The sequence below is a fragment of the Melanotaenia boesemani genome, chromosome 18 (assembly GCF_017639745.1).
Source record: "Melanotaenia boesemani isolate fMelBoe1 chromosome 18, fMelBoe1.pri, whole genome shotgun sequence".
Lineage (NCBI taxonomy): Eukaryota > Metazoa > Chordata > Actinopteri > Atheriniformes > Melanotaeniidae > Melanotaenia > Melanotaenia boesemani.
The window spans coordinates 10,583,914-10,611,625 of NC_055699.1; the positions used below are offsets into that span (position 1 = coordinate 10,583,914).

Genomic DNA, 27,712 nt, shown 5'->3' on the forward strand with positions numbered 1-27,712 from the left:
GAATTAATGTCATTAACATTTTCTTCATTTTGAGGATTTCAAAATGAATTATCCACAGGTTTTTGTGTTTAGATATCATTTCATTCTCCATCAACCAAGCCTTCAAAAAACCTCTCCATACAAATTACTTGCTGTTGTACATGAGCATGAAATCCCTGTTTTGAGAAACTATAGAACTAAGGAACATTTGGCATTTTTGCATTTAAAAAAAGTCTTTCAAATCATAATTGCAAATATTTTGTGCTCAATGCTCAGTTCATGAGCTGACTTAACATTATAGCTGTAGTACTGGTGTAAACTATTCACATCCAGAAATGAGGAAAGCATTACACTTCGCTTTAAACACTCCAACCTGTCTTATTATACAAATATTTAGTTTTTGCTTCGTTTTTTGTTTTGTTTTAGCTCCTGTTGCCAGTCTCAGTGGTAGAATTTACTAATTTGATCACTCTAAAGTGGATTTTTCACTTTATATTAATGTAAGAAGGAAATGGCAAGTTTTGAAAGGCACAAAAACCTCTTGATGTTTGACATGTTAACACAAAAACCATTTAAAAACCATTTAAAGTTTCAGATGTTAAGGGGGCGGGAAAAACGGCACTGTTCTACCTTAAATCTCCAGATTTAATGTCAAACACTGAAATCATTCAAAACACACGGTTACACAGCAAATCCTTCATAGCCAGACAAAATTTTCATTGTTTTCCTCGTTTTTGGTAGGCCATCATCATGATGTTAATCCAAGTTTCCATCAAAATGTTTCACATTTCGCCAGAATGCAATTCCCAAGGCCTCAGCCATTCGCACTCCAATAACATACCCTTTTCTGAAGTCACAAAGGTCACACACTTTGACACATACTGATGCACAGATCAGTGGAAAAAGAAATGTCTTGGGTAATGGCTCTAGTGCAGGAGGTCTGCATTGCATACTTTAAAAATATAGTATTTATTTTGTCATTTGGATGGTATTTTATGTCCAAGTGCTAGCAGATTTTTTTTATGTTCCCAAAAGTGTCCAAAAATCACAATAAGAACAGCAAAATCCCACAACTTGTTCAAAACTGTGATCGATTCAAATATATATTTCTATTCTATCTATCTATCTATCTGTCTGTCTGTCTGTCTGTCTGTCTGTCTGTCTGTAAATGTTTTCAGGAGCACAAAGAAAAAATAAAATACAAACTAACCACAATATGGAGGTTACAATGGTTTCTCAAATAATTTGTGTTCTCCATTTGTAGTTTCACACCTTTAAAACAGCACAATGTTCCTTTGTAAATTAGATTCCCATTTAGAGTAAGACAAACAGCTACGCATGGCATGCTGCAGGGTTGGGCTGTCATGTAATTCACAAACAGTTACCCAGTGCTTTTATTTAATTTCGGAGGTTCTCAGTCAGATTGACCACTTGTAACATCTAGTTTAAGAGCCAAAATGCCAAACCCAGTTACATAAACCAATCATTTGTTTTTTTGTCAAATCTAATTTTTATTGGAGAAAAACATTTACATCTTCACCATATGAGCTATATGTTAGAAAAGACTTATTGTTTACCAACTGCAGCTTAATTTTTTTTTTAGCAATAACAAAACACTTTCTTAACACTCACATGTTGCACTGACCTTCATGTGTTAAATATCTGATTCCTACTCCTGCTGCACAGCTGATCTGCCTAAATTAATTCACTTTTTGAAGCTTTTACAAGCTGTGATCAGCAGGTATCACTTCAATCACGAGCATTTCATGCACTTCACTTGTAAAAAATGTTTGAGCTGAAGCATCAACAATTTATGGAAATTTATTGACTGGTGCCTGGCTACAGCAGCGGTGGGGTTGAGGGTTGGATTCCTGGGAGAGGCTGAGGGTACACTGCTGAGGGAGCCTGCAGTGTCCACAGCTGGATAGCATGGCAAAGGTTTTAAATGTCAGTGCTGATAGGAGGATGCAGTTGCCATTTGGCCTGACAAGCTGCATGCCAAGAGACTGGCAGCAGGTTGCTGGGGCAGGGTGCTCCCGGTCCCGGCCGCAGAGCTCTCACCTTCTGCCATTTATCATGTGGCTTCTTGCCTAGCACATCTGGCACCTTAGCGCTTATAGCAGCAGGAAAAGCCCTTGCTGCAGGCTAACCAGTGGTCCATGGTAATCTTTTTAATATCACAAAAACATTAGGACAACAGTATTTGTTTTAATCCTGAATGTCTTATACTTTAAATGTCAGAAAAAGCTGTTTTGTTTAGAAGGAACGTATAGATGTTTCAGGGCTAGGAGGATGTGATGAAATGAGCTACATATTGTGTGACAGAGCACAGTTTCTTAAATAGGATTAAAAGTAATCCTAAGCACTTACAGTAACAGTTATTATCTCACAGGGTGTGAAATTCAGAAACAAAAAAGAAAGAAAGAAAGAAAAAGGAAAAAAGAAAAAAAATATCTTGTATTTAAGAATATAGACTAATGTTCATCTTGATGTATGGATTAGTCAGGACTGCTTTTTTAGCATAATCTGAATGTGTGGTAGCCATGAAGCAGCACATTAATTATTGCTCAGTGAGCGTACAATACGGAAACCACTCTGCTCTCAGTAAATTAAACGTAATCAACTGTCATATCATCTTTTTATGACTTTAATTGACTTTAATTGTGAATCCTGCTGTAACTGCTAGTTACTTTCTGCATGGCAAGGTCAACTAAATGGCTTGATGAGCTGTTATGGTCTCTAATATGATGACCTTGACTGCATTGGGTGTGAAGATTTTGCATTTGTATGGATAAAGCATCAAATGATAGACCACTTTTTTTGCTAAATGGCTTCACAACATCTACTACTTGTGTTTGTTGCTTGAAGATGCTAAGCTGTGATGGCAAGGTCATTTTGACATTAAACTGTGATTTAATAAACAATGTACTGTGCAACAGTCTTGATTTACCCTTCATTTATTGAAATGGGCACATATGCATTCAAATACAGAATATATGGAACAGGTTCATCCGGTTTTATTGAGTTTGAAAGTCAGTATTTGCTATGATCATCTTTGTTCTTCAGCACAGCTTAAATCCTTTCAGATAAGCTTTCTTGTAATTTCTTTAAGTAGTTCTCCAGGCTTCTTGAAGGACATTCCAAAGTTCTTCTTTGGATGTTGCTGCCTTTTCTTCCATTCTGTCAAGATGATCCCACATTGCTTTAATTATGTCAAGGTCTGGATTCTGGGAAGGATTTACCCCCCATACGACCTGTTACCACTGATTTCCAGTCCAGTTCTTATCTCCTGTTTTCCCTCCTTAAGAGTGAATTTAAGCCACTCTTCCAGAGATATCATTTCTGATGACACTCCAGTAAATAGAAGCTGGATCAAATAAAGGGTCAGGTCCATCTCTCAGGTCTTTGCTGAATTGTAAGCCTTTAACAACATCACCAAGAAAAAAAGCAATGAAAAAAGTTTCTTAACCATTTTTTTTATTTTTATTTTGCTTGGGACAATAATAATAAGACCCAATGTTATTTATTAATTATTGAAATAACACTTAACACTATTGTAAAATAGTTGTTCTATTTACTGTTTACTTTCACACAGTTTTTTTCAGTTTCACTACAATCACCGAAAGGTTTGGTCTACCAAACAGTTGAGCAGAAAGTTAAAAGGTTCAGGAAATACATTTTAAATACTGTTAATCTGCTGTAGGTTTTGTTTCCATATCTTACAGAGATATGCCTTTTTTTTAGCTTGATGGTGAAGAAATACATTTATGTCTTTCTAACTGTTTTTATCTTTGGCTTTTTTTCATATTTGCAGCTTAAAAATTGGGAACAAATTAAACATATTTTCATCCTTGCACTTCTTTGCTCACTTTTTTGTTAAGAGCAGACACAACACTGGTTCGTCTTTTGACTTAGGTACCCTTTTCATGTTGAATACTTCCTGAGTTCTTGCTAAATAGTTCAAAGAAATAAATGAAAAATGTGTTATTTATCTTAGAGGGAAAGAAACAAACAGCTATTTCCATGTATACATTTAGAAAATATGTATTAAACTTTGTTATGACCCTTTTTTTTTGCCACAAACTGGCTTTAATGTACATCTTTCATCTTCATGCATGTTGCAATCATTGCAGATTCTTGGGTTAAAAGCAGTAGCAGAGATCAGACATTCTGTGAACTGCAGAAGCCGTCTGCTGCAGTGGGATTTTTGCTGTACATATCACAGTCATGTTCATGCATACGTGATTGCCAATAAATCTGTTTACATTCACAAGCAAGCTGGTCATGTCAGGTGTTTGTTGGAAATGCGCAGATGAAGCTAACAGCCAGTGTGGTATAGGTGGATAGCAGTAAAGAAAAAATTAAATCCTTGGATTATTAGCTTACAAACAGTAGCTGCCACATAACATCTGCATCATACAGAATTTGAGCACAAACAGACATGAAAACCAGAACACAATTAAATGTGCAAGCTTAAAAAGTAATTATTCAGTTAGTGATAAATGCCACTTTATTCTTTATTTTTCTTACATGGCTGACGATGTGTAAATCTTATCTAGAACAGAAACAACAAATGAGCAAAGTTAGCTTCTCCAATTTTTTAAATAATTTGTGTAGTTTTGGCTTTTCCATGGCTTTGTCAACATGAAGAAGTCGTTGCAGAATTACGTTTTATTGTCTGAAACAACAAAAGGCAAGATCTCAAACACATGCAATCACATATCTGTCACTATTCATTACATACATGAAAAAAGACACCATCACAATTTCACTAAAAACCATACAGTGTAATTATGTTTGTGGGTGAAAATATGCTAGATTGATTATATGCATTTTCAATAATGAGGCGTCAATGTGTTATTAAATTACAGAGCCATCACAATCTTGACACAAATCATATTTAATTCTGCATCCAGAATTTCTAATCAGCCATACTTTTGTCATGAGAGGTTGTGGTGTGAAGCCATGGGAGATTGTACAGTACATTCGTGGCAGCAGCCTCATTATGGATTCACAGAGGTTTCTTTCCGCAACTCGCGCTGCTTGGTTTGGCTCGAGGGCAGACTACTCTTATAAAGCTACTGAAGCTGTGAGACAGACAGTGAGACATGCATGGAAGGCCGTTGCACTGGACAGGCAGTGTCAGCTCAGTTCGTGCAGAGAGTTACTTTGCTGTGTGAGGGCCCTGACCCCTCCCCTTTCCCTCCTCCCAAGCTGATTTGTGTGGCTTCATTAGCATGGGGTGCAGCTCCTCCGATTAGCAGTAATTAAAGACAGAAATCAGAGCGCTTGCCTCCAGTCCAGACACAGCCAGGGCCTGTCAAGTGTGATCGCCGTGGAACAGATCTAGCAGCCCTGGCCGCCTGCCACTCAACCCCCACCCCCTCCATCACTCTTCCCTCGTCCTCTGGAGTAGAGGTATGGGCTGCTGCCGGCTGTGCCAAGCTACTCTCAAAGTAACCCCCAGGGTTACACAGGCACACACGACTCTCCCTGAGGGCATATGCTGGGCCGGCGTTGTCATGGTGACAACAGGGGAAAACGTTTAATGAAGACGCTGATGAGAATTTATGAGGCTGTGGCTGTGTGCATTTACAGGGATACGACCCTTAGCCCATCACGCACCGCCTCCTGTGGTTCTACATCTATATCTTCACTTACACTAGTTGTAGCTGATCATTGGGGCGTATGCTCAGGCAGGTGGCCTCAATATGTTGCCAGTACTCTAGCACCAAGGTACAGCTGAAAGCACATTGCTGGCTATCCAATAAACTTAATCCAATGTTTGCAGAAATGTTTATTGTTTCCAATTAATTTAAACTACATATAACATCTACTAATGTTTTGAGAGACATTATAGGGATGTTTTAAACAAAAACTGCATTAGAGAAGTGGCTTACCATAAGGAAATTTTACTTTGGCATTTTCAAGAAGAATGGCAGAAATTTGAACATAAAAAATCTCCATTTCAGGCACCTGCTGAGTGGCCAAACCAGATTACTGACCAGTGATTCTGTGACTGTTCTTTCTTTTTAGCATGCTTGCTCTGCTTTGCAGTATTTTTCCCACAGGCATATACTTTAGCCAATACTGCAGCCATTTTCTGCATGAGAGTAGCAAATCTAGGGTTCCTGATCATTTATGACACAGCTGCAGAAAACTGACTAATACTTTAACAGAAATTGTGATGTATTCAGTAAATGTTGTTGTGTTTATTTAAATTTTTTTTCACTGACTTGGTTTAGAAACATGTCAGACAAAGGGTATGTTCATATCACATGATCCAGTATGATCTGCATTACAACCTTGTGGACATTTGACGTGGCAGTATTTTCTGACTATTAACTGACAATGAAGCATTCACTGATTCAAGAATATGTTATGTAAAAAGTAACTTCTTAAGAATGTGTAAGGCTGAACGAACAATCGTTTTTAAATTAAAAGGTTTAAATTAGCAAGTCAAAATGGAGCATGGTTCACTTTTATGTTATACAGCGCCTAATCCAGGTTTCAAACCTGCAGCATCTACGGTTTTACAAATCCACTCACTTCAGAAGTAATTCCTGCCATCTTTTCTTGTGCAACAGTCATTTAAACATCATGTGACACTCAGCTGAAGTCATGTTTTATTTTTAAATCTCGTTGTGTACTAATTTTCCATAAATGACTGAAATGCTGTGACCAAAAACATGGAGGACAGAAAACAATCCAACTTCTGAACTGTCCTGATCAGGTGAATAAAGACCCTTTAACTGAGTGGAGTCGCTCTAAATATTCTTAAAGTTCAGATGTTAGATAACATACAGAGTTAATAAAACCTACAAAGAATATTCTATCCATTTTAAGCCAAAATACAGCTCATAAATTTCTACAATAATGGGTAGATTTAGTTTGTTCAGGTTAAGGAGCAAACATATGAGGGGTATTTATGAAGTTGTAAAATGTTTTGCTCTGTGGCATCCCTTCTCCATTTTAATGAAAAGAAGACAGAAGTCTTTAAATGGCCTTGCCCCACCATACCTCTCTAAGCTGTTGCATGTGTGCTCCCCCTCCCGGTCCCTTAGGTCAGCTGATCCTGGAGGATGTGACAGAAAAGGAGGACAGAGCTTTTTCTGTAGCGGCACCACATCTGTAGAATTCTCTGCCACTGCAAGTTAGGCTTCTTCAGTGTCCAATTTTAGGTCCCTTTTTAAAACCCACCATTTTTCATTGGCACATCACCCAGACAGTTGCTTTTATTGTGCTTCTTTTTTTAGTATTTCCTTTATAGTTTGGTTTTTATTTATTTTATGTCAGTTTTATTTCTATCAAATTTTATGTCTCTTAATGTTTGATTTTATGTTCAACACTTTGTTCAGCAGCTGCTGTTGCAAAGTGCTTTGTAAATAAAGTTGGCTTGGCAGGTTTTAGAACAAATCACCTTAAATTTATTCTGAAATTCTTAAATTTATTTGGAATTTGAACCCTTTTGATTGTTAAATTGGTCACCATTGTAGTATAGTCATGTAAGTAATAAAATGAAGTGTTTCCGAGGCTTTCAGATGGACTCAGATGTGGCTGGAACACATCCCGTTCAACCCTTGAAGCCAGTCTGTCCTGCCCTCTAAACACTTCTCTTTGTCCCTTTGCTGCCAGTCTCAGTATCAGAGTCTTCCAGCACACTTAGTCTCTTGTGACAGGGTTTCAATTATGAATGCTACCTTTGACTACCTCTGTTATTCCACAGCAGACCACATATCCCTGCCTGCCACCACTCATGTGTGACTTGATGTATTGTCTCACCGTTTCCAGCATGCCTCTCAGAATTAATTGCAGTTTTATCTCTCACAACGATAAAAAGAAAAAAAAGCTACCTGAAAGAACAATAGTGTAAAAACAAAGTGGATTCTGTTCAAACAAAACAATTAAAACCTTAAAGTTTTCCTTGTTTTTGTGGATAAGTTGGATTTTTTTTTTTTTTTTCGTTTTTCTTTTCTAGTCGTCTGTCTTTTTATTTTACAAAATCAAGTGTTACAATGAATTATTCTGATCTGTTTCTGCTTTAACAAGCCTTGATTATGCTGTTGGCCTGGTCACTTCATTGAGTCGTAATGCAAATCTTATGACTGAATGGCTCAGACAAAAGAGTGAATTTTAACTTTTAGGTGTGACCACCATTTGTTTGAGGGTTTTTTTTTTGTTTGTTTGGTGTTGTTTTGGTTGACATTTAGCAGACATGTGAGACATATTGGTATTGTAAAAACAGCTGCAGGAAAAATCACTGCAGCTAGCAGGTAATGAAAGCAACACATAAACAAAATAAAGACTTGAACTAAATCGGCTGAACTTTGTTAAAAACTTAAATTGCCTGCTTTTAAAATAGAAGATTAGAATCACAATTTCATCTGAAGAAACAATCCCCACAAAACTAAGCAATCGTAGCTTAGTAACCTCAAATAGACATGTGGTTAAGGTGGTGTACCGTATGTTCACCTGTGCAAGATCCATAAATGGATTAAATAATGTTTGCTGCCTTGAATTATATGGGGCTTTTTTCTCTTTGTGGGTTTATTTAGATCTAGTTTTTCCTTTGCTTGATTCTCCATTGTGTGAAGGAGGGTGCTGGACGCTATCAGTTTAGTGTTGTCTTCATGGATCATTATTTGGTGAAGTTGTTGACTTTGTGGCTGCAATATACACCTCTAACTGGTCTATGTCAGTAATAATGACTCTAAAACAATTGATTTAGTAGTAGCACATTTAACCATATTCAGTGATCCATGTTTTACCAGTGAACATCAGAAACTGCAGGAGATTGAGATTTTTTTTTTTTTTTACTTGTGCATCACTTTAGCTATTTTCATGCAACAGTTGCACCTTATAGACTTAAAAAAAAAAAAAAAAAAACATCCTGCTATTCCTCTTTGGTAATTCACGTGTAACAAACAGAGCCAATTCAGTCAGTCAGTGTTGCAGAATTAGCTGAGTAATGACAGCATCTTTAGTTAAAGCAGCATGTTCTGCAGTTAGCATTACATACATAGACAGTTTTAAATAATTTATTACCTCTTTTGCCAACTCAAATGTGCATCAGCAGTGGATGAACTTTAACCCCTGATTCTGATTCTGCCTCTGCACTTTCGTATTCAGTCATATTAATTAAAGTCAAACAGTTAAAAAATAAATTTGTCAATTACAAGAAATGAGAAACACTGCAGAGAAGCACAATTAAACTTAACATACAGTTTTTACAATATACAACACACTGATAAAAAGATATCAGAAACAAACACCAGAAACACACATAAACACTGAAAATAACAGCACCTCAGAACTGTATTTTCCTCTCAGTCATACATTATACCCTCACAGATTTCATTTATGTCATATGAAAGCTTGGTAACACAGTATTAAATATTTTTAAATGAGAAATAAACTAGGTGCAACTCTTATTACATTATGCTAATTAGCATTTGTTTTTAATATATTGCTGTGGACGTTAGCGCCGTTGCCCTCTTCAGCGTGTTGGAGTGTAGGTTTTATCTCTGTCTCAGACATCAGAGGCTTTCATTTGGACTCAGGAGTGTTTAAATTCTGATCCTTCATGCAGCACCATCATTGACTTGCGTGATTGATCCAACATTCATTCTTCAGCATAACAATGAGCCTATAAACATGCAGTAAGTCATAAAGAGTTATATTCAGCCCCATCAGAAGTAAAGAGCTTGCAGCACATGATACGATCCCAAAGAGCTCTGATCTCAATGTCATGGAGTCATTTTGGGATCTCATGAGGAAACAAAAACAACACAGAGACACCAAAGACAGAATAAGTGGAGTGAGGAGAAATGGTGCAGATTATAGAAAAATGGTGCACATACTAAATCTAAATAGCTTATTCAGATGACGAGGTGCTTAGCAAGTTTATTGATTGACTCAAACTACCGTATTTATTATGGCATTATTCTTTTTAAAGATTCCACACTTATTTTGCCATAAAAGCAACATCTTCTATATTATAATACAGATATGGTGTGATTTCATACTTCAGGCTCTGACACTACAACTCTATTTCATTTTGAAGCACACATTGTAGCACCTGTATGCGTATGTGTCTCCCTGTGCTTTAAATATAATCAGGGTGACAGGCATAGCATTTACCTTGATGTTTACTGCTTTGAACTACTTTGCGAGGCAACGCCTGGGTTGTGATTCACATAAGAAAGAGACCTATTTGAACAAGTTCATCTGGGGAAAATACCAAAATGGCATGGCTGATATACACACACAGACACACATACGCATGGGATTTTGAATGGTTTTTCTCTGAACAAGTGATGAGCATAAGACACAGTAATTCAAATGTTTCAAGTAAAACCCAGAAATGGGACCTTTTTGTGTCTCTGAACATCATCCATCAAGAAATATGCTATTTTGTCACACACACACAGATATAATGCATTTAAGTCACTTACCTCACTGTCAAGTTTGTGCACCTCAAGTGATGTTACAAAGAGAGTGTAGACTAAAGAATAAAGTGTCATCTTTTATATCTTAAGTGCAAATGCTATCTGAAAGTGCACTGGTGCAGATAATAATGTATAAAAATCACAACGATGGATTGCAAACCCAAACAGACAAGATGTTCCAGTCAAACTTTGCCATTATGTTGCTACGTCTAACCATATGAGGACTTTGTTCCATTATAAATGTACAAATACAAGTCAAACATTAAAAAAAGACTAAAATACCAGATGAAGCACAATATTTTCTTTTATACACATCTCGAAATATTACTTCAGCAATAACAACAACAGCTGGAGGACCTGACAAAAACACCCAAATGTATTTTGTTTTGCATACATTTCTCTCTGCACAACAGTTCGAAGCTAATACTCCAACACCTTCCAAAATTAAACTGCAGCAACAGCCTGACTCAGATATTATTATGAATAATTTATTGCACCCCATTTCAAAGAGCTGAGCAGAAAGCCCAACTATTTTTGGTGTATTTCACATTCGTTAAGTCTGCAGGTACACAGCACAGCTTTTGGTTTCTTGTGAAGAACTCTAAATAACATTAGGGCTCTTGCTGATATGATTATTGTGTTATTGGTATATACTGTATGTGCACAGCCAGTGTGCTGCAACCTGGCTCTCTCTTCTGCTTCACAGAATATATAGAAAACAGTGTTCATCATCAGGCGATTGTTTTCATGCAATGTTAAAATGTACTCTAGGTGAGTATACATTGACATGTAAAGGCTTTTTTTAGGGAGGGTGGTCCTGGTCAAAATTTCTGTTGCTATGACAACCTCTCAACTTGTTAAATACTGAGCCTGCTGTGTCAGTTTTGAATGCAAAATGTATCTTCAATGATGTTTTATAAATCTTAACCAACTACATTACATTCATCACGAAATAGTACAGTAGTAGAGTGAATATGATCAAAATTACAATCAACCCTTCAAATTAAAAAACAAAAGGAAAAAAAAAAGTTGTGAAAACATCGGTCTCAACATGGGCTCCATCAAGAGTTCTTTGTTTGAGAGTTTTCATTTCTCTCTTCTGCTTCAGCCTTTTTTCAGCCCTTGTTTCTTGGTTTTAGCCCAGCGTTATAGAAAGATGTTTTTGTTTACTGTTGGCGCAGCCATTCCATTACTTCATATCACAAAAGGATACGTGTAAATATGCAGCTTCCCGTGCACTGAAAACTGACTCAAAGGGTTCTTAAATGCTGAGTAGAATGTGTACTGATTCAAAAGATGTGAAGTTAAAGCTAGAACGTCCACATTTTAAGTGAAATCAGTGCAGCATCCAAAAGACTGATAATTTCCAAAGATCTGAGCTTTACATAACTTTTACCAAGGTCTCAGAACTTTCATTTATTGTCATTGTCAGTCATTGTCATATATGGTTCCATGGTGCAAATTATGACCCCGAATCTCCTATCCCAGCAATCAGAAGTCAAGGTTTCCTACAAGTGCCTGCTCATCTGACTAAAAAATAATAGATGCACAAAAAGCAGGACAGGGCTGTTAGAAGAAAGCAAAGTCTTTTCATGCAACTGGTCTGAGCTCAAGTGCTAACCTGTGAGATCTTCATGTCATCCCCCTTTTTCAGCCCACCGTTACAATTTCAAATGAAGGCCTTTATAAAAAAAAATAGAAAAAGAAATAAAGAAAATAACAAGAACAGATGATCCAAAGGAGCTATGATATCCTGAGAGAGGACTGCTTGTAGACAATGAATCCAAAAACTGTTAACAGAAACAAAGGTAATGTCCCTAGCAGCTGGTACAGGGCTTGTCCTCGTGTTAACAGCAGGATCCGACAGATATATGTGAATTAAACAAGGCTTCTTTACACCAGTGGTTGACAAGCTTGCCCCTTTCTGTTTAAAAACATGTTAAAAAGCAGAAAATAATTGACTTCTACATCCTGATTTTGACCCTAAACATTCTTCAATACTAAATGTCCTAGCTGGAGGACTTCGATTGTCCTCGTAGTGTCATCACAAATCTGCAGATAAACTTCAAAATGGGCAGTACCTGCAAGATATTCCAAGCATCTTAAAGAATTAAATGGATAACTTTATCTGTTTGTAAAATTTTTCAGGTGCTATGATGCATTTTGTTAAACTACCAAAGAAGTATTAACCATGATATGAAACACTAATTTTGCTGGAAATATTTAAAAGTAAAATGTTATCTTTAAATTTTTAGTTCATCCTTTCCTTATTTAGCTACACAAAATTTAAAATAAAATAAAAATGTGTCATGGTTTAATACAGTGGCTCTCCCAAACTTTTGCAAGCCACTGTATTAAGACCATGCACACAGACATCTGCTCAAAAGCTTGCAAACAGTAATATCTGAGTAAGTTATTATCTCTTCATCCGTTTGTGAACTTGCATACAAGCATCAGTGGATATTACTACCATATCAGGTGCTGCACTTGATCATGACATTTGTTTAACATTCCTCACACTCCTCTCCCAGCTACATGGTGATGCACAGCACACCTTTTTCTGCCACTATTTAAACACACTTGCCACTTTTCCATCTTTTTTTTTTATTGAAAACCAGAATGTGTCATGGAGGTGAACACTGGAGCAGTGAAAGGAGAGGACAGATAAGTCTTGCAAGACTCACAGCGACTGCTCGAACACGTGTTACCCTGAGGAAGTACTTAGTGGAGGAACACACAGGCATGACAGCATCTATCGCCGTTGACCATAAGAGTGACTTGAATGTGTTCCTGAATGTGACTGCTGAGAACCAATCGATGCGCGTCAAACCTCCCTGGTGTGATAACCATTAGCACTGGCCTCACTCTGCGATGTGACATGAGTTGTGAAATTGTACTATGCACGTGGCAAAAGAAATGTGTTAAAAGTATGTCCATTTATAGAGTACAAGGAAGAAAAACAACAGGTGCCAGAGTAACGCTTTCTTGCAAAGATGAGGTAAAGAAAACATCTGGTTAGACTTTTTCTTTCCCTGTTGTCCATCCTTGTTGGTGCCAGGGGAATACTCTCATTTGGATGACTATGGATTTTGATAGGGCTGACAGGTGTGTAACCAGGGTATCTCATCTGAAAAATATGAAGCAGGCTTTCTTCCAGTTCACGAGAGACCAGGATGGATATAATCACATGGTTGACTTCTTGTCAGGACTGATTTTTTGAGGATTAACTTCAGGGGCTTCTATTTATTTCTCACTAGTAATAAAACCCACTCACTGGCAGCCATGATAGAAGTCTTCTACCATGCGTTACTTCTGCATCCATCCTGCTTTAGTGCAGCAAGAAGCACTGCAGAGCAAATTTTCCTCTGTGCTCAAACTGAATGAGACTACTTTAAGATAAAACTATGCCTCTCTGTACTGACGATTTGTGTGTGCCCTCTGGCAGCCAGACAGAAAACACAATCTGGATTCAGAATAATTTCTGATACATGAGGATGTGCAGACAGCATGACGTGAGAAGTGTCATTCATATGATGGCTGTGAGGAAGAAAAAGAAAACAGGGCATTTGATGTAACAAAACTTCCTTGTTTGCAGCAAGTACTACAAGGTGTTTGTGGTGTTTAAGAATTTAGTGGATGCATTAAAGATTGTTGAGTCAATCTGAGGGGTTGGCTCTGCTTTTAGAAAGCGGGGTGGCGTCTGATGCGGTGGTGGACCCAGGCTGGACAGCAAGCTCGTTTTTTGTTCTCCCCCTTCACATTGCCAACTCCAGCTGTCACACTGAGGGACAATAGAGAAGAGGAGGGGGTGCTCGCTGAATGGAAAAAATAAACTGGAGAGCCCCCCGTCACACAGCCCCCCTCCCCACAGCTCGTCATCTGCATTTGACAGGACCCCCGTTCTCCTCTCTTCACCGCCCCTTTTCTTTTGCTTTCTCCTTTTCTCTCCTTGTGCGCTCCATAATCCCCCTTTCTCTCCCTATCCCTGCTAAGTGCAGCTGTTGCTCTCCATTGGATCTTTTTTTTTTCAGGCTGATTGCTAATTAGGATAGCATTTTAGCGAGTTTTATCTCAAAAATTTGTTAAACTTGCAATTTTCCACCCACTTTTCCCTTTAGCTTTGCAAGTCAAAGGCGGGAGCAGAGAAAAGACTTAGCCAATTACACACGATTTATTTTAGAGGCTGAGCATTTTTCAGAATGCACCTGATCGCCAGTGTAGCATTCATATAGCTTACAACTACTGTACTGAGTGGTAGCCTCTTATTGTGGCCTTCACTTCAGTTTTGAATGAAAAAAAGCGAACTTTGAATAAAAGACTGCCCCATCTCCCTTATTCTGCTCACATAGCTGAATCGCTGGGAGAGAGCAGAGGAAAAGGAGAGACTGAGAAAACAGCAATTCACACACCAAACACAGAGACCCCTATAGCTCAACAAATGAGTGACTAGACCTATGTCCATTCATATCGCCCCTCGGCCCGCAAGCCTATTAGCCAGGCATCGCTCCTTGAACATTCACTGTCGACAACATGTGGAGACATCGCTATAGCAACCAGTGGATATGACATGTGCAATGGACGGGGACTCCTGAGCTGCTGAATATAAGGAGGGGCTCAGCCTTAACTAAATGATCGCAAGGAAAAAAAAAAAAAAAACAACCCCGCCACTTCTTCGTCTCTTTTCATTGGCACAGAGAAGCTGAAAGGACTCACTAGTGGGGCTTCTGCACATTCTTCCAAGGCTCGGAAAATCAGGCGGGCATATCCCACATTCTTCTCCCTTTTCTTATTCTCTCCGACTCTCCTTTTTTTTCCTTCCCCCTTCTTTTTTTTTTTTTTTTTTTTTGTTTTTTTTTCTTCATCTACGAGTTGAAGCCGCGGTCTTTTGTCTGCGCTGGGGGACGCATGGAACCCTCGCAGGGAAACTTTTGGTGAAGCGGACTGAGTGGGCGGCCAGGGCGCACAAACGCTTCTTGGAGCTGCGGTGAGCGTCAGTGGTTCTCCACGCTCTCTGGAATACAAGACACGGCATTCCCCCCCGTTTACAGTGAAATGTGCGCTCTGTCCCGCGACATGGATTTAGGTAATTATCTCCTCATTTGAAACACGTGCGAGGCTGTTTTATGCTTCAGTGGGTGTTCAGGTTTTAATGCGTAAAACGGTTTTTTTATATGGTCAGCTCAGAAAGCTTAAGAAATTGCGTGAATGAGTCGAGGAGTATTAAAAGAGCTCTCATTGCTTAAATCAATTTTATTTAAACTTCTTCGGGTGATAGCCTGCTGGAGATTGAGTCTCCAAAAGCCGATGGAGCATTGGAAACACATGCATAGAAAAACTGATTAAACAAAAGATTTAGGGTCTTGAGTGTGTGTGTGTGTGTGTGCACATCTGGCTGCAGGGGACAAAGTTTTTGCAGGTTCATCCTGTCTGCTCGGCAGCAGCTCTAACTCTGAAACAGTAGAACAAAAAGTTGGAAATTCCTCTCTGAACGTGTAAATGTGGCCATGTGTTCAGTTAAAAATGCATAATGCATCTGAATGTCATAATTTTGTTTTTAGTTTTATTTCTACAAGTCCTGTGTAGGGCTAGTAAAATGAGTTAATCTGTGTGTAGTTGTTTATATTTTTTCATTCTCCAGGATTTTAGCGTTAGTCTTCAGAAAAGGCCAAACAATTTCCGCTATTATTATAGGCCTATTTGCTAAATTAAGTCCCAGTTTTTTTTCCTTTTCTTTTAAATAGCAGGTGTTCATACTTATTATATCATATGGACTTTGCTTTAAATGTAGCTGATTTCAAACCTGCAATAACAGATGCAGCTTGGAGAAAAAGAATCAGCTCAATATGAGGTTTTGAGAAGGTTTGGCAGGTGTGTGTTGTGGATGATTTTGCTCCTCTTAATGGTTATTGTGACGTGAGTGAATGGACAACACCTCTCTGCCTGACCTTCTTTCTTATCATTTGAATAATCCAGAGCACCGAAATCCATCTGCCCCTTGTCTCCTCTCAGATTGACTAATTCACCAGACAGGGGCAACATGAATAGAGATGAGAAGCAGGGGAACTGGTTTGAATGTTACACACATGAGACATGAATATTAGTGTTAGTAAAGATATCTATTATTATTATTATTATTATAACTGAGCTTTAAGATATAAATGTCAACTGAAGGAAGAATAAAAAATTATTTTAACATTACAATAGCTCATTTAAGTATCTAAAATTGTGTGTATATTTGTGTAAATATATATATATATATATATATATATATATGTGTGTGTGTGTGTGTGTGTGTGTGTGTGTGTGTGTGTGTGTGTATTTTTTAAATTGATATTTGAATATTCACAGAATAATTTAGTTGATTATTATAATCTTTAAAATATTTAGATTAAAAATTCTAGCTGAAGCTAAATCCAGTTATGATCAAACAAAATGATATGATATATATCGAACAAAGTCCCTACATAAGTAATGTAAAAAATATTCTTAAGCTAACTCTTAAAGCCCATGAAAATAATTCTTAGCCTCACATATACTCCCTTCATCTTTTTCTTTCTTTCTGTCCTTCCTCTGGTTTCCTTCCAACACGATTATCGCCTTCAACCACTCTTTTATGCTCGCACTGAATTTCAAGCCTGTTTGCTCCCTCAATGGAAAAGCTTTTCATTCATTTCAAGGTGAATATTTTTCAGGAACAAGTCAGAGATAAAGGACCATGTCTTTGATGAACTTGATTATTCTTTCTTTTTCTTTCTTTCTTTCTTTGTTTGTTTCTTTCTTTTTTATAAAGAAACGGTTGCATGCTTTGGGTTTTCGTGGCTGTTATGAACTAGTGTTGTTTTTGGTATCGGAATTCTTGAAAACAGAAATTTTCAGCCTCTATAATTTCATTTTGTTTTACTGTGTGATTATGTAAGAGAAATCACACAGGATTATTAGCACTACAAATGAAAGCTATTAATTTGTGAATGGTGCTGCAGTCTGTGTCTTTATCTCATTACTGACCAGAGAGACTGACCAAATAGAGAAGCTATTCCTCTCTTTTGCATCCTTACAGGAGGTCTTCAAACCTCTCAGTTGTTGTCCATCCGCTTAACGCTTGATTGAAACTACATGCTGAAGCCAGAGCAATTGCAATCAACAGTAACTGTTGTCGGGCCCTACAGAGTCATTCAACAGTGCTGCACTAAAACATTAACAATTACAAGCCACAAGGTCAAACCACATTGTTATTAGTCTGAGGTAAAGTGTCTTGTTTGGAAAATGGTATAACAAGATGCTGCCATCCTTCAGCTAGACCCCTCAGGCTAAATGTCAAAGCTCTTCCATTTTTTTAAGGTGTAAATTTGATTCTCTCTGCCTATCAATCTTTCAATATTACATGCAGACATTTAGGAGCCTTGCTGATGTTTGTCTGCGCTTTTATTGATATTGCCCTTTTTGCAGATGAATGGCTATTGCTGTTTGTATAGCTGGTAAAATTAGATCAAAATGTGTGGAGAGCTGGCTTTTACAGAAACTCCATGTTTTTTATGTCAATCACAGAGACAGTAAGGGTGATTTATGTGAAGTGAATTGTTCTTGACAAATTGCATCTCCGTGTTTGTGAGACCAGCTTGATGGGATGCCTTTTGAAATCTGAAAAGAAAATCTTACTTGTAGCCACAGTTTTGGAATTTTTCATTACTCCCACTGATTATGTTCTGAATTATCACTGCTATGTCCTCAGAATGTTAAATCAACAAGACCTACAGGGAATTTATCACAATGGTGAATTTACTGTTTATCTGACAAAAATCTCTCAGGTGATGTTGCAGCTTCTCTGTGGTGAGACAAATTTACCTTCCTGTTTGCACTAACATGCAGTGTGGGAGTCAATCTCTTTTAATTGGTGGATCCATGAAAGTCCTGTCTGGCCTTCCTGTGTCTTCTCAGCCCTGATAGCCATTAGCTATGCAGCTTTGGCTAGGGTCTAATCTAGCCAAACTCAGTACCAGAGGAGCTAATTAAGCACAATCTTTTAATACCTCAGCCTCCTGTAACTGTACAGTGCCACACTGCCTTATGCCAACAGTAAATGTGTTGGAAATATCTATAGTGGGACATAGACTGGAGACAGTACTGGACAGGAGCTGGTAATAAGGGTTGACGGAGCCTGAATGTACATTATAAGGTGAGTATTAGAGCTATCTAATGAGTGGGGCTAGTCAGATGGTGGCTGTGGGTAGAAGAAGCCAGAGAATAAGAGAAGCACTTGCTCCACTGTTGCTACCGCTTACCACTTTTTTTTTTCTTCAACACAAGCCTTCAGGTGAAAATTGATGCACTGCAGACTTGATGTGGCGGCTGCTGTAAATCAACAACGACCACATCAATCTGGAAAAAGACAGAGTAGCATCCTTTACTGCTCTGACAGTGGGTTCTCTCTCTGTTTGCATGTGTCCTCCAGAGGGGCAGCCTGACCCAGATCCCTGTGGTGAAGGAGACCAGGGTGGAGTCAGGCCAGTTCCTGCTGCTCTCCGTCCTCTGCATGCTCTTCATCCTTGTGGCGCTGGCAGTGTCCGGCACTTTCTTCTGTGTGCGCCAGCGCTCACACCTCCACATGAAGGAGAAGCTGGCCAGCCTGGGGACTGACACCAGCACTGACGCCACTGCAACCTATCAGGTTAGACCAGCCCTCTTGTTATGAGCCAATCAGAGGCCAGGACGCTTAGCCTCTGCTCTGCTATTCGAGGATCATATTCTCTCTTCTCATACAGTCGATTACCCAATTGTTTTATGAGAGTATGTGTGTATGTTTGTAGCAAAAATACATACAAAGTGTTGAAAAATAACTCAATATAATAGCAGTTTATTTTTATTATTGTGTACATTTTAAAGCACAAATGAATCATTTACATTATTTTAAAGCAAATAGATATTTGCAGATTGGTGATTTGCATATTTTTATGTTATGCTTACTATTTCATGACAAGTGTGTGTGCACCTGTGTGTGAGACTGTGAACATGTAGCCACCGTGACCTATTCCCTCTGTTCCTCCAAGGCAGCGGGCAGCCTGGGCTATATTGATTTTCAGGATTGGGGCTCAGCTGTGCCCAGCGTGGCACTCAGAACACATTTCTGCATGTCGCATTAACATTTTCAATATTTAATCAGGTTTTCACAGAGCTTCTGAGGTGTGAGAGTCACAGCCACAGAGATGATTTATGATAGAAAAAAATATATAAAAAAAAATAAGGATAAATGGGAAATTGATCATCCCTTTTCTGCCTGTATATCATACTACCATTAGAATCTGCCTTGCTGATTACTACTGTGATAATTTCAGGTTATATTTAGAGGATTACTGTGAAATCTGCTCTTTGAGTGTGTGCTTCATGTTTGACAGAGAGTTATTTAAAGCTATTTGCAGGGGGCGATCATGGCTCTAAGATGGCAGCACAGACTGTATGTTTCCTCTTGGTCTGTTTTCATTCTTATTAGAAGACAGAAAGAAGGGGACAACAGGGAGCCTGTAATCCTACAACTTGTGCTCCTCTCTGGACTCCTCTCTGTCTCTCTTCTGGCACTAACTGCATCCCCTTACCTTCTTCTGGGACAAATTCTCAGCTTCGGCACAGCACTGGCGCTTTGCAGAGATGCTGAGGAGTGGGATGAATTATGAGGTGGACCTGGATGGTGCCCCGAGGCCAAGGCCCTGGGCACTGCTTCATGGCTCTAATCATTAAACTCTGATGGTGGAAAAGCTGATCCAAGACTAGGGCTTAGAAGGGGGCCTGTGCTCCAGAGGGAAATATCACTATGATTCATCATGAGATAGCATGTGCTTTCACAAGTCATTTTCTCTAGCCTGCTCTGTCCTCGCTGTTATTCATTGACTATGGAAATCAAGGGACAGCTCAGCCTCCCAAAATCAAACCTGGTGGAGTTTACTGATTACAAATATTAAAAAAAGGTCACACCTTATGGAAAGAAGCTGACAAATTGTTAAAAAAATTGACAAGAATGACTGTTCTTTCTTTCCTTTCTGTCAATTTCATGATACTAGAGCAAATAATGCCTAGTCTGCTCGGAAGCACAACGGGAGAAAAGCTGAGTCATTAGGAGGAGTGTAATCTTCATGGCAGAGATTCTTTTAGCTAGAAACGAGGAGATATCAATCACAGTAGAAAAGCAGGCTTCACGGTTGTGTCAGTGCATTTTGATCTCTTTTGGTTCTCAGTGGATTTACTTACATTTACCTCCTTTTGATTGATGGTTTTCTTTTATGTCTGCAAAAAAAGAATCCAATTTCTGCTTTTTAAAATAAATAATGCAGTTTTCACTCTACAGACATTGACTTTACTCTAGGAATGTGTTTGGATTTTGGTTTGGTCTCTTTTTTTTTTTTTACCCACAACTAAAAAAGGAAGAATTCTTAAAAAATACAGAGTTTTTGTGCAGCAGCAAGGTGTGACATTTATTCTGTAAGTCATGAAGCATCCTCAACCATGAATTTTTGACATAATTAGTATAAGCTCCATAATCCACAAGGATAAGCCATTAATCTACAGACGAGTGAGCAGAGATACAGGATTTTACAAGGTGCATTTTTAGAACGCAGCTCCTAACAGCAGAGGATAAGCACTTAAAATACATAAACTATTGTTATGTGCATGACAAGGAGATAAACACATGAAAGCTTGCAAGGAATGAGAGAAAATGCAGCGTTCGTGATTATCCAGTCCTTTACCATCATCTTTCCCTAAAATCCCCAGGAGCTATGTCGCCAACGTATGGCAATCAGAACGTCGGAGCGCGTTGAGCGACCAGAGACTCTGCGCCACTCTCGCCTCAACAGCGTATCATCTCAGTTCAGCGATGGCCCTGCGGCAAGTCCATCAACACGCAGCAGCACCTCCTCCTGGTGTGAAGAGCCAGTCCCATCCAACATGGACATCTCCACTGGTCACATGATACTGGTAGGTCCCCTCAGGGAGGAAGCAAGTCATGATTTATTTTATTTTAAAGTAGTGGGAAAAACAGAAAAGGTTCTTATAGAGCATTTGTGGGTCCTTGAATCAAATCATTTTGACTGAATAATGTTTCATAACTGAATGTTAATTTTATAAGTGATTGAAAACTATTAAATAAAAGTCAAGTAATGGTGGAATAGTCAGCTGAAAAGATTTTCTAAAAATAGTATAGGCTCATCAAAATCAATGGGAACATCTGATGTATATATTTGAAACAGAAAACAAAATGGGGTCAATAAATGGCTTAAACATACAACTTCCCCAACTTCAAGTAATCCAATTACATAATTATCAGATTAAAAGAAGATCAAGTTATGAATTAATTCAAATGAACACATTTGCAGCACAATGCAGCGCATCTTCAAGAGCTTTTGGGGAAAAAAGGTTGATCTATTCTGATATTTAATAAATTTACATTACAGTAAATTATTCTAAACCCTTCATGTCTATGAATATGCCCATGCTAAAAACCAACAGCCTTATTTCTTCCTGTTTATATGTTTGGCCGTATCTGTTTCATCCCATTCTCAGCTCATTCCTTACACAACCCTGTTATCTTTTTTTCTTTCATCACTCTTCCTGCTGTTTTTTTCCCTCTCACTTTATCTTGCCTCTGTTGCCTCCAACTTTTTCCTCCTTTCACTGTGTCATTTTCTCCTTTTATCGCTCTGTCCTGCTCCTCTCCTCTTTGTCATTTTCATCTATCACCCCTTCTGTTTCTCTCGCTGCCACAGCAAAATAAGCTAGACATTATTTTTTGTGTGATGAGAGCAGCAGAAATGTGAAATACCATTAGCTATCTGATTGCTATGTGGACCTTTCAGAAATTCTGTTCTGTTTTGTGGCTTTATTTCTAATGAAAAAGCTCTTGGTTGCTAACATTTCCACAAACACACAATGGATTGTTTTAATTTTGCACAAGTTTAATTTGAAACAGGCTTGATAAAAGAGACGGATAGATGCCTTGTAGTGCTTCCATTAATGCAGAAAGCATTCATCACACTGCATGTCTAGCTTTTATACTGGGAGGCTGTAATGAATGAGAGTGGATCTGAGTAATGCCTTGTATTGGTGGTAATAGATGGGTTTTGTTGCACTCGTCAAGGCTTGTTTGTGAAGCCTCTTTTGAAAACACTGACAATAGAAAAGCATTTAGCCGCGCAAATAACAAAAGAGCCACGGTGAATCATTTCTAGGAGCTGTTGTTATTATTAGTCCATCTTCACAGCAGCTATGCAGGCATTAGAATATAGAAAGGTAAAACGCACTGGGACCTTTTGCTTCTTCTTCATGCTGTGATTGACATGGAGATGTCCTATAGGGGCTCTTCTTTAAAATTCCACCACCATCTCACGTGAAACCATGTGTGAGATTGCCTTGTTATCACTGATCTCAGGCCTATATTTCCCCATCTCTCCTCTCCTCTCATCGCCCTCCTCTCGTTCTTCAGAGCTCACACCGTGTGGAGAGGGATGATGAATACACAGCTTTCCAAAGCACACTTGCTAGGGGTCCTGTTTTCTTGAGGCCCCATCACCTCACCTTCACACACACATATTCACACACACTCCCTGTGAGACTCTGGTGCCGTCGGTATAAATGAACTATGATGTTGTCTCTCACTGTGCAGCCCACCTTATGACTTAAAAAGTCTTGCGTAATGATTCAAACTCCACAACTGAAATTGGATGCTTCTCTGTGCTGAGTCATCTGCTGTGTTTTTTCAGGGCTTTGACACGCCAATGTTGTCTAAAAATTTCCATCGTCTTTCTTTTTGCCTGTTTCAGCTGGTTAAAATATTAAAAAAAGTAATCACCAGAAACACCATGGAAGCAGCATGTATTTCTGCACAGCTGAGACATTTCAGCACCACAGACAGCTCCATATAGTCCCCATTTTAATGTCTCACACTGTTCAAATGTTGATTCACTTACTGCTATTGGCTTTGTCACCTATCCTTTGAAAAAAGAAATAATTGAGTTGCTTGCGGTTGTTTATCATTAGGAATTATTATTCTGTTTTATGATAAATTATTTGCTCAGAAGAATAGATGTTCTGCCCTTAGTGACTTACAGTTTTTAGATGAAGCTTGTGAGCAAAAGACAATTTACTCTCCCATTTAAGGCAACACAATGCACTCTTTTCATTTTGCCACTATTTGTCACACAAATCATAGTGCATATTAATACCCTTTTTCAGGTCTCACAGCTGCTTATCATATCATAAACCCTTCTGCTCAAACTGCTACCAGCATTTTAATTTGACAGCAGACCTTGACAGCAGTGTGTTACCTGTTGTATCTGCCTCGCCTGGTCGTGCCTTCATCCTGATTTCACCCAGCACCCTTCTGCTGCCGAGGAGACTGCTTAGGAAGGATTAGACATTGTTTCCCTGACACTCAGGCCTCCCATCCCAGCCCTCTGATTGGCAGACATAATCCCCCCATTCACCAAGCCTTCGTTACCCTGTCTCTGGAATACGCCATGGTCCACTGCCTCCCCCTAGAAACGGGAGGGCTTGATAAGGGCCTGCTGGCTGCATTGCATTAAGCTGCAAAAATATGAATTTGGAATGCAATCGATTCAGGGCATCTTTTGAATAGAATGGAATGTAATTCAGAGTGGATATATCGAGTACATGGAGATGTAACACTGGTTGGGGAGGTAGGCTGCTGTCAGGCTGGCAGGCGGAGAGTACTTGTGCTGGGCGACGAGAGCATAGTGGTGACAGCCTCTGTCAAGTGGACATAATAGCATGCTGTCATTTTCCTGAGAAGACAGCACTGTCTGTTTAGGTGGACAACATACAACTTAGCACATGCAAAAGCATATATGTTTTACCCACTTTTAGATCTTTTATTAACCTGATTTTTCTTAAATATTAGAATTTTTGGCTTGAGTCAAGTTAAAGGTTTGAACATGGAAGCAGTGGCAATTCAGTAATATATGGAAATGTTGCTTAAGCCAACATTAAACCACCAAGATCCTTCATGATGTGGCGACATAATCTCTTGAAGTGTTTCTTTTTGCTCTCAGTCCTGCTTTTAAAACCTGAGGAACAACTGTGCTTCTGTATCTAACAAAAACTTTGATTGCCATTGTCTGTGGGATTTGTGATGTTTTTATAAGTCACTGTATCCTTTGCACGAATGCAGGATAACTCTAAATTCATGATCCATCGAAGGGTAATTGCCTATTATGTGCAGGACAATCTTATTTGTGATTGTCATCTTGGTAGTAATTGTATATAGTCTGCAAAGACGTCCCTCTTGACAGACAGGAATGAATAAGTCGGATCGAAGAATGGAGTGTCACCTCTCTGCTCTGCCTACCTATATACTGCTTTTAATATGGAATAAAAACCCTGCACATCTGGGTATCACTGTCATTGTATTAGCCAGCTGATCCCTGACATCAGTTTATGAGTCTGTAATCTTCTGCCTCACACAATAGCGGACTAAACCATTTAACCCCGTCGGGAGGGGTGCCATGATACAGGAGAGAAAACGAAATGCAGCGCTTTGCTAAAAAGACTCGCCTTGCCAGCTACACACTCTAAGCTCCCCAAAACTTGCCCTGGTTTAGGAGGAAACACATTCACACACATGCACACACAAACACACAGGCCTTCACCCCTCCCCCCTTTTCTTTTTCCATCTTTGTCTCTCTCGCAAATTCAATTTTGTCTTCTCCAAGCAACGGCTTAAACGCAGACAATCTTATCAGTGGCTGTGCAAGCAGTGAGGGACGTGATTGAAACACCCCTGAAGTATTTCCAATGCAGGCAAACCTTTCAGCAGTCTTAATTGTGTGTTTTCTTTTTTCTTTTTCTTTTTTTTCTTGGTAAAACACACATACACAAATGCTCAAATGCACCATCATGAGCACACCTTCCCCACCTAGATCTTCACCAGCCTCCTCCTCACCCAGTTGTTCCGCTACACAGCAGCAGGATAATAATTCTCCATGACAGCTGATCATAGCTTTAGAGAAGAAGATTTAGCATTTTCTCTTGTTTATTTCTTGCTGTCAAAATATTATTAAAAATAACAACAAAACCTCTAGCATGGCAAAAATGATTTGTTGCAAGACCCAGGGTTAATTAATCCAAATTTGCTGCAAAAACAAATATTTCCTATCACAGCCGCATCTTGAGATAAATTCTGTTTTCTTTTGCATGAAATCTGGCTTGTTGTTTGAAATGGTGGCTGAGGTTCTGTCTGTTTTCCTCTAGTCATACATGGAGGACCACTTGAAGAACAAGAACCGTCTGGAGCGCGAGTGGGAGGCGCTGTGCTCCTACCAGGCAGAGCCCAGCGCCTGCAGTGTGGGCCAAGGCGAGCACAACTCCAAGAGAAACCGCTCTGACGCCGTGGTTGTATGTGAGTCCATTCAGATGACTTTTGCAGCCTTTTTTTTTTTTTTTTATCTTCAGGAACATTCACACCACTACAAGGCATGTAGCTCCATTCATGTTGTTGATGTATTTGTGAACATATGCTCCAAAGAGGAACATAAAACTAGTTGGGTAAATATGCCAAAACAACACTGGAGAAAATATGCTCCCAAAATGAACAAATAATTACTGTTGCTCTTCTTGCCAAAGACCTTCTCATGCATTCGTTCTTTAAAGGTTTTTGTTATTTTGGTGGAAAAAAATTCTCCTCCCCTGCAATTTGTTATTAGGAGCTAATATTAAAGCTTAAAGCAACAGCCTACACTTAACACAAGCAGCTACAGACTAATTTGCTTTAGCTCAAATTTCAAAGTTGAACTGAGAAGCTTGGATACAAAAATTACATTTAACTGCTGTCATGTTTGTTCTTGAGTGTTTGTCCATAGTAGCCATTAAAACTACCTAATGGTTATTTTTTTTACATTTTTTTATTTATTATGCTTTAATACATCTACTAATTAGTTTGACCCTTTTACTGCATTTATGGAGATATTTCCTTCTAACTTCATATCATATTACAACTATGAGCATATATATGTCATTTTAGCTGGTTTCAGATTTAAAGGCAAATTAGGTGAGAGCATTAAACCTGCTGTGCAGAAACCTGTTTGACTAAAGGTGCATGCTTGTGATGGATAAAAGTTGTAAATCCTGTATTTTTTTCATAGTCCATGACATTCTGTAATCCTGTAATTCTGTCATGTAAGCTGTAATCCTTTCATTTTATTCATATTTGTATCAAACACCTTTTTTTTTTTAGAAGATTCCTGGAGCCTGCTTCATAATTACAGTTGATCCCTGCTAAAACGCTGTCAGGTCAACCCTTTACTGGCTGATATATATAAAAAAAAGATCAATAGCAATAGACCAGCATGGCAATCTTGTCAACAATCTGAGTTTAAATAAAGTGTTACATAAATTAAACTGCTAAATAAAAAAAAAAGCAAGAAAAATACAAATTTTCACCCAAAAAAAAAAAAAATCTGCTTTATTTGATGTGGGATTTTAGAAATAAATGTTTTTGTATACACCTGCTTGGAAATTTAATTTTTCTGTTTTAATATGTCCCTGTGGAAAAATCTGCCCCTATGTCACAGAAAGTGTGGCAGGTATTCAGACTGTAATAGATCATTAACTCTCACTTGTGTCTGAAAAGCGAAGCCGATGCCAAAGTGCCTTAAACTTCCTGCATTCTTTCTAATGGCCAGCAGGGGGCTTTTCCTCTGGTTGCTCAGAAAACTCCAATTGTATAGACATAAGAATATGACAATATTTATCACAAATTATTACCTTAGTAAACTGTTTTTCAAATAAACTTGTGATCCAAATTGCTAAAAATGAATGAATGAACGAACAAATGAATGAATGTCTATTTTGAACATGTCAGCATTTACATGGAATTATTATAGATTACATGAAATATTCCAACCAACACATTCGAAAAGAAGCATGATCTTATTTAATTTTACCCCTTATTCCATTTACAGCAGAATTCTGCTGTAAATAAATGTAAATTCATTGAATAAGTTATTCAAAAAAGTACAGTGTACATTTTGTAAGTTAGAGTCCCTTTGAGTGTAAAATAGACGATAAGTCAGGGGATGCTTTAAACTGGGGTTACCCAATGATTGACTGGGAGAATGTGACCATAATGACTGTCTACAAACCAATGGGTGGCATTATAAGGGATTTTTTTTTTTATTCTATTTTTTTTATTTAAACTATCGTCTATGTACAAGCATAGCAACTATAACAGAGTGTCAAATGAACCAATAAGGATTTAGTACCACATTTGAATTGTTATCTGATCACTG

The 27,712-nt window shown here is 38.4% G+C and overlaps 1 protein-coding gene across 1 annotated transcript in view; it reads left to right on the top strand.

Annotated features, from left to right (window-relative positions):
* ptprn2 (protein tyrosine phosphatase receptor type N2) overlaps nucleotides 1-27,712 on the top strand; it is a 139,727-nt gene that overhangs the window by 95,062 nt on the left and 16,953 nt on the right. Inside the window, exons 12-14 of the mRNA XM_041967530.1 lie at nucleotides 18,877-19,092; nucleotides 21,186-21,389; nucleotides 25,677-25,824. Of these exons, the coding sequence (XP_041823464.1) occupies nucleotides 18,877-19,092; nucleotides 21,186-21,389; nucleotides 25,677-25,824 (568 nt within the window). The remainder of the gene's footprint in view (nucleotides 1-18,876; nucleotides 19,093-21,185; nucleotides 21,390-25,676; nucleotides 25,825-27,712) is intronic.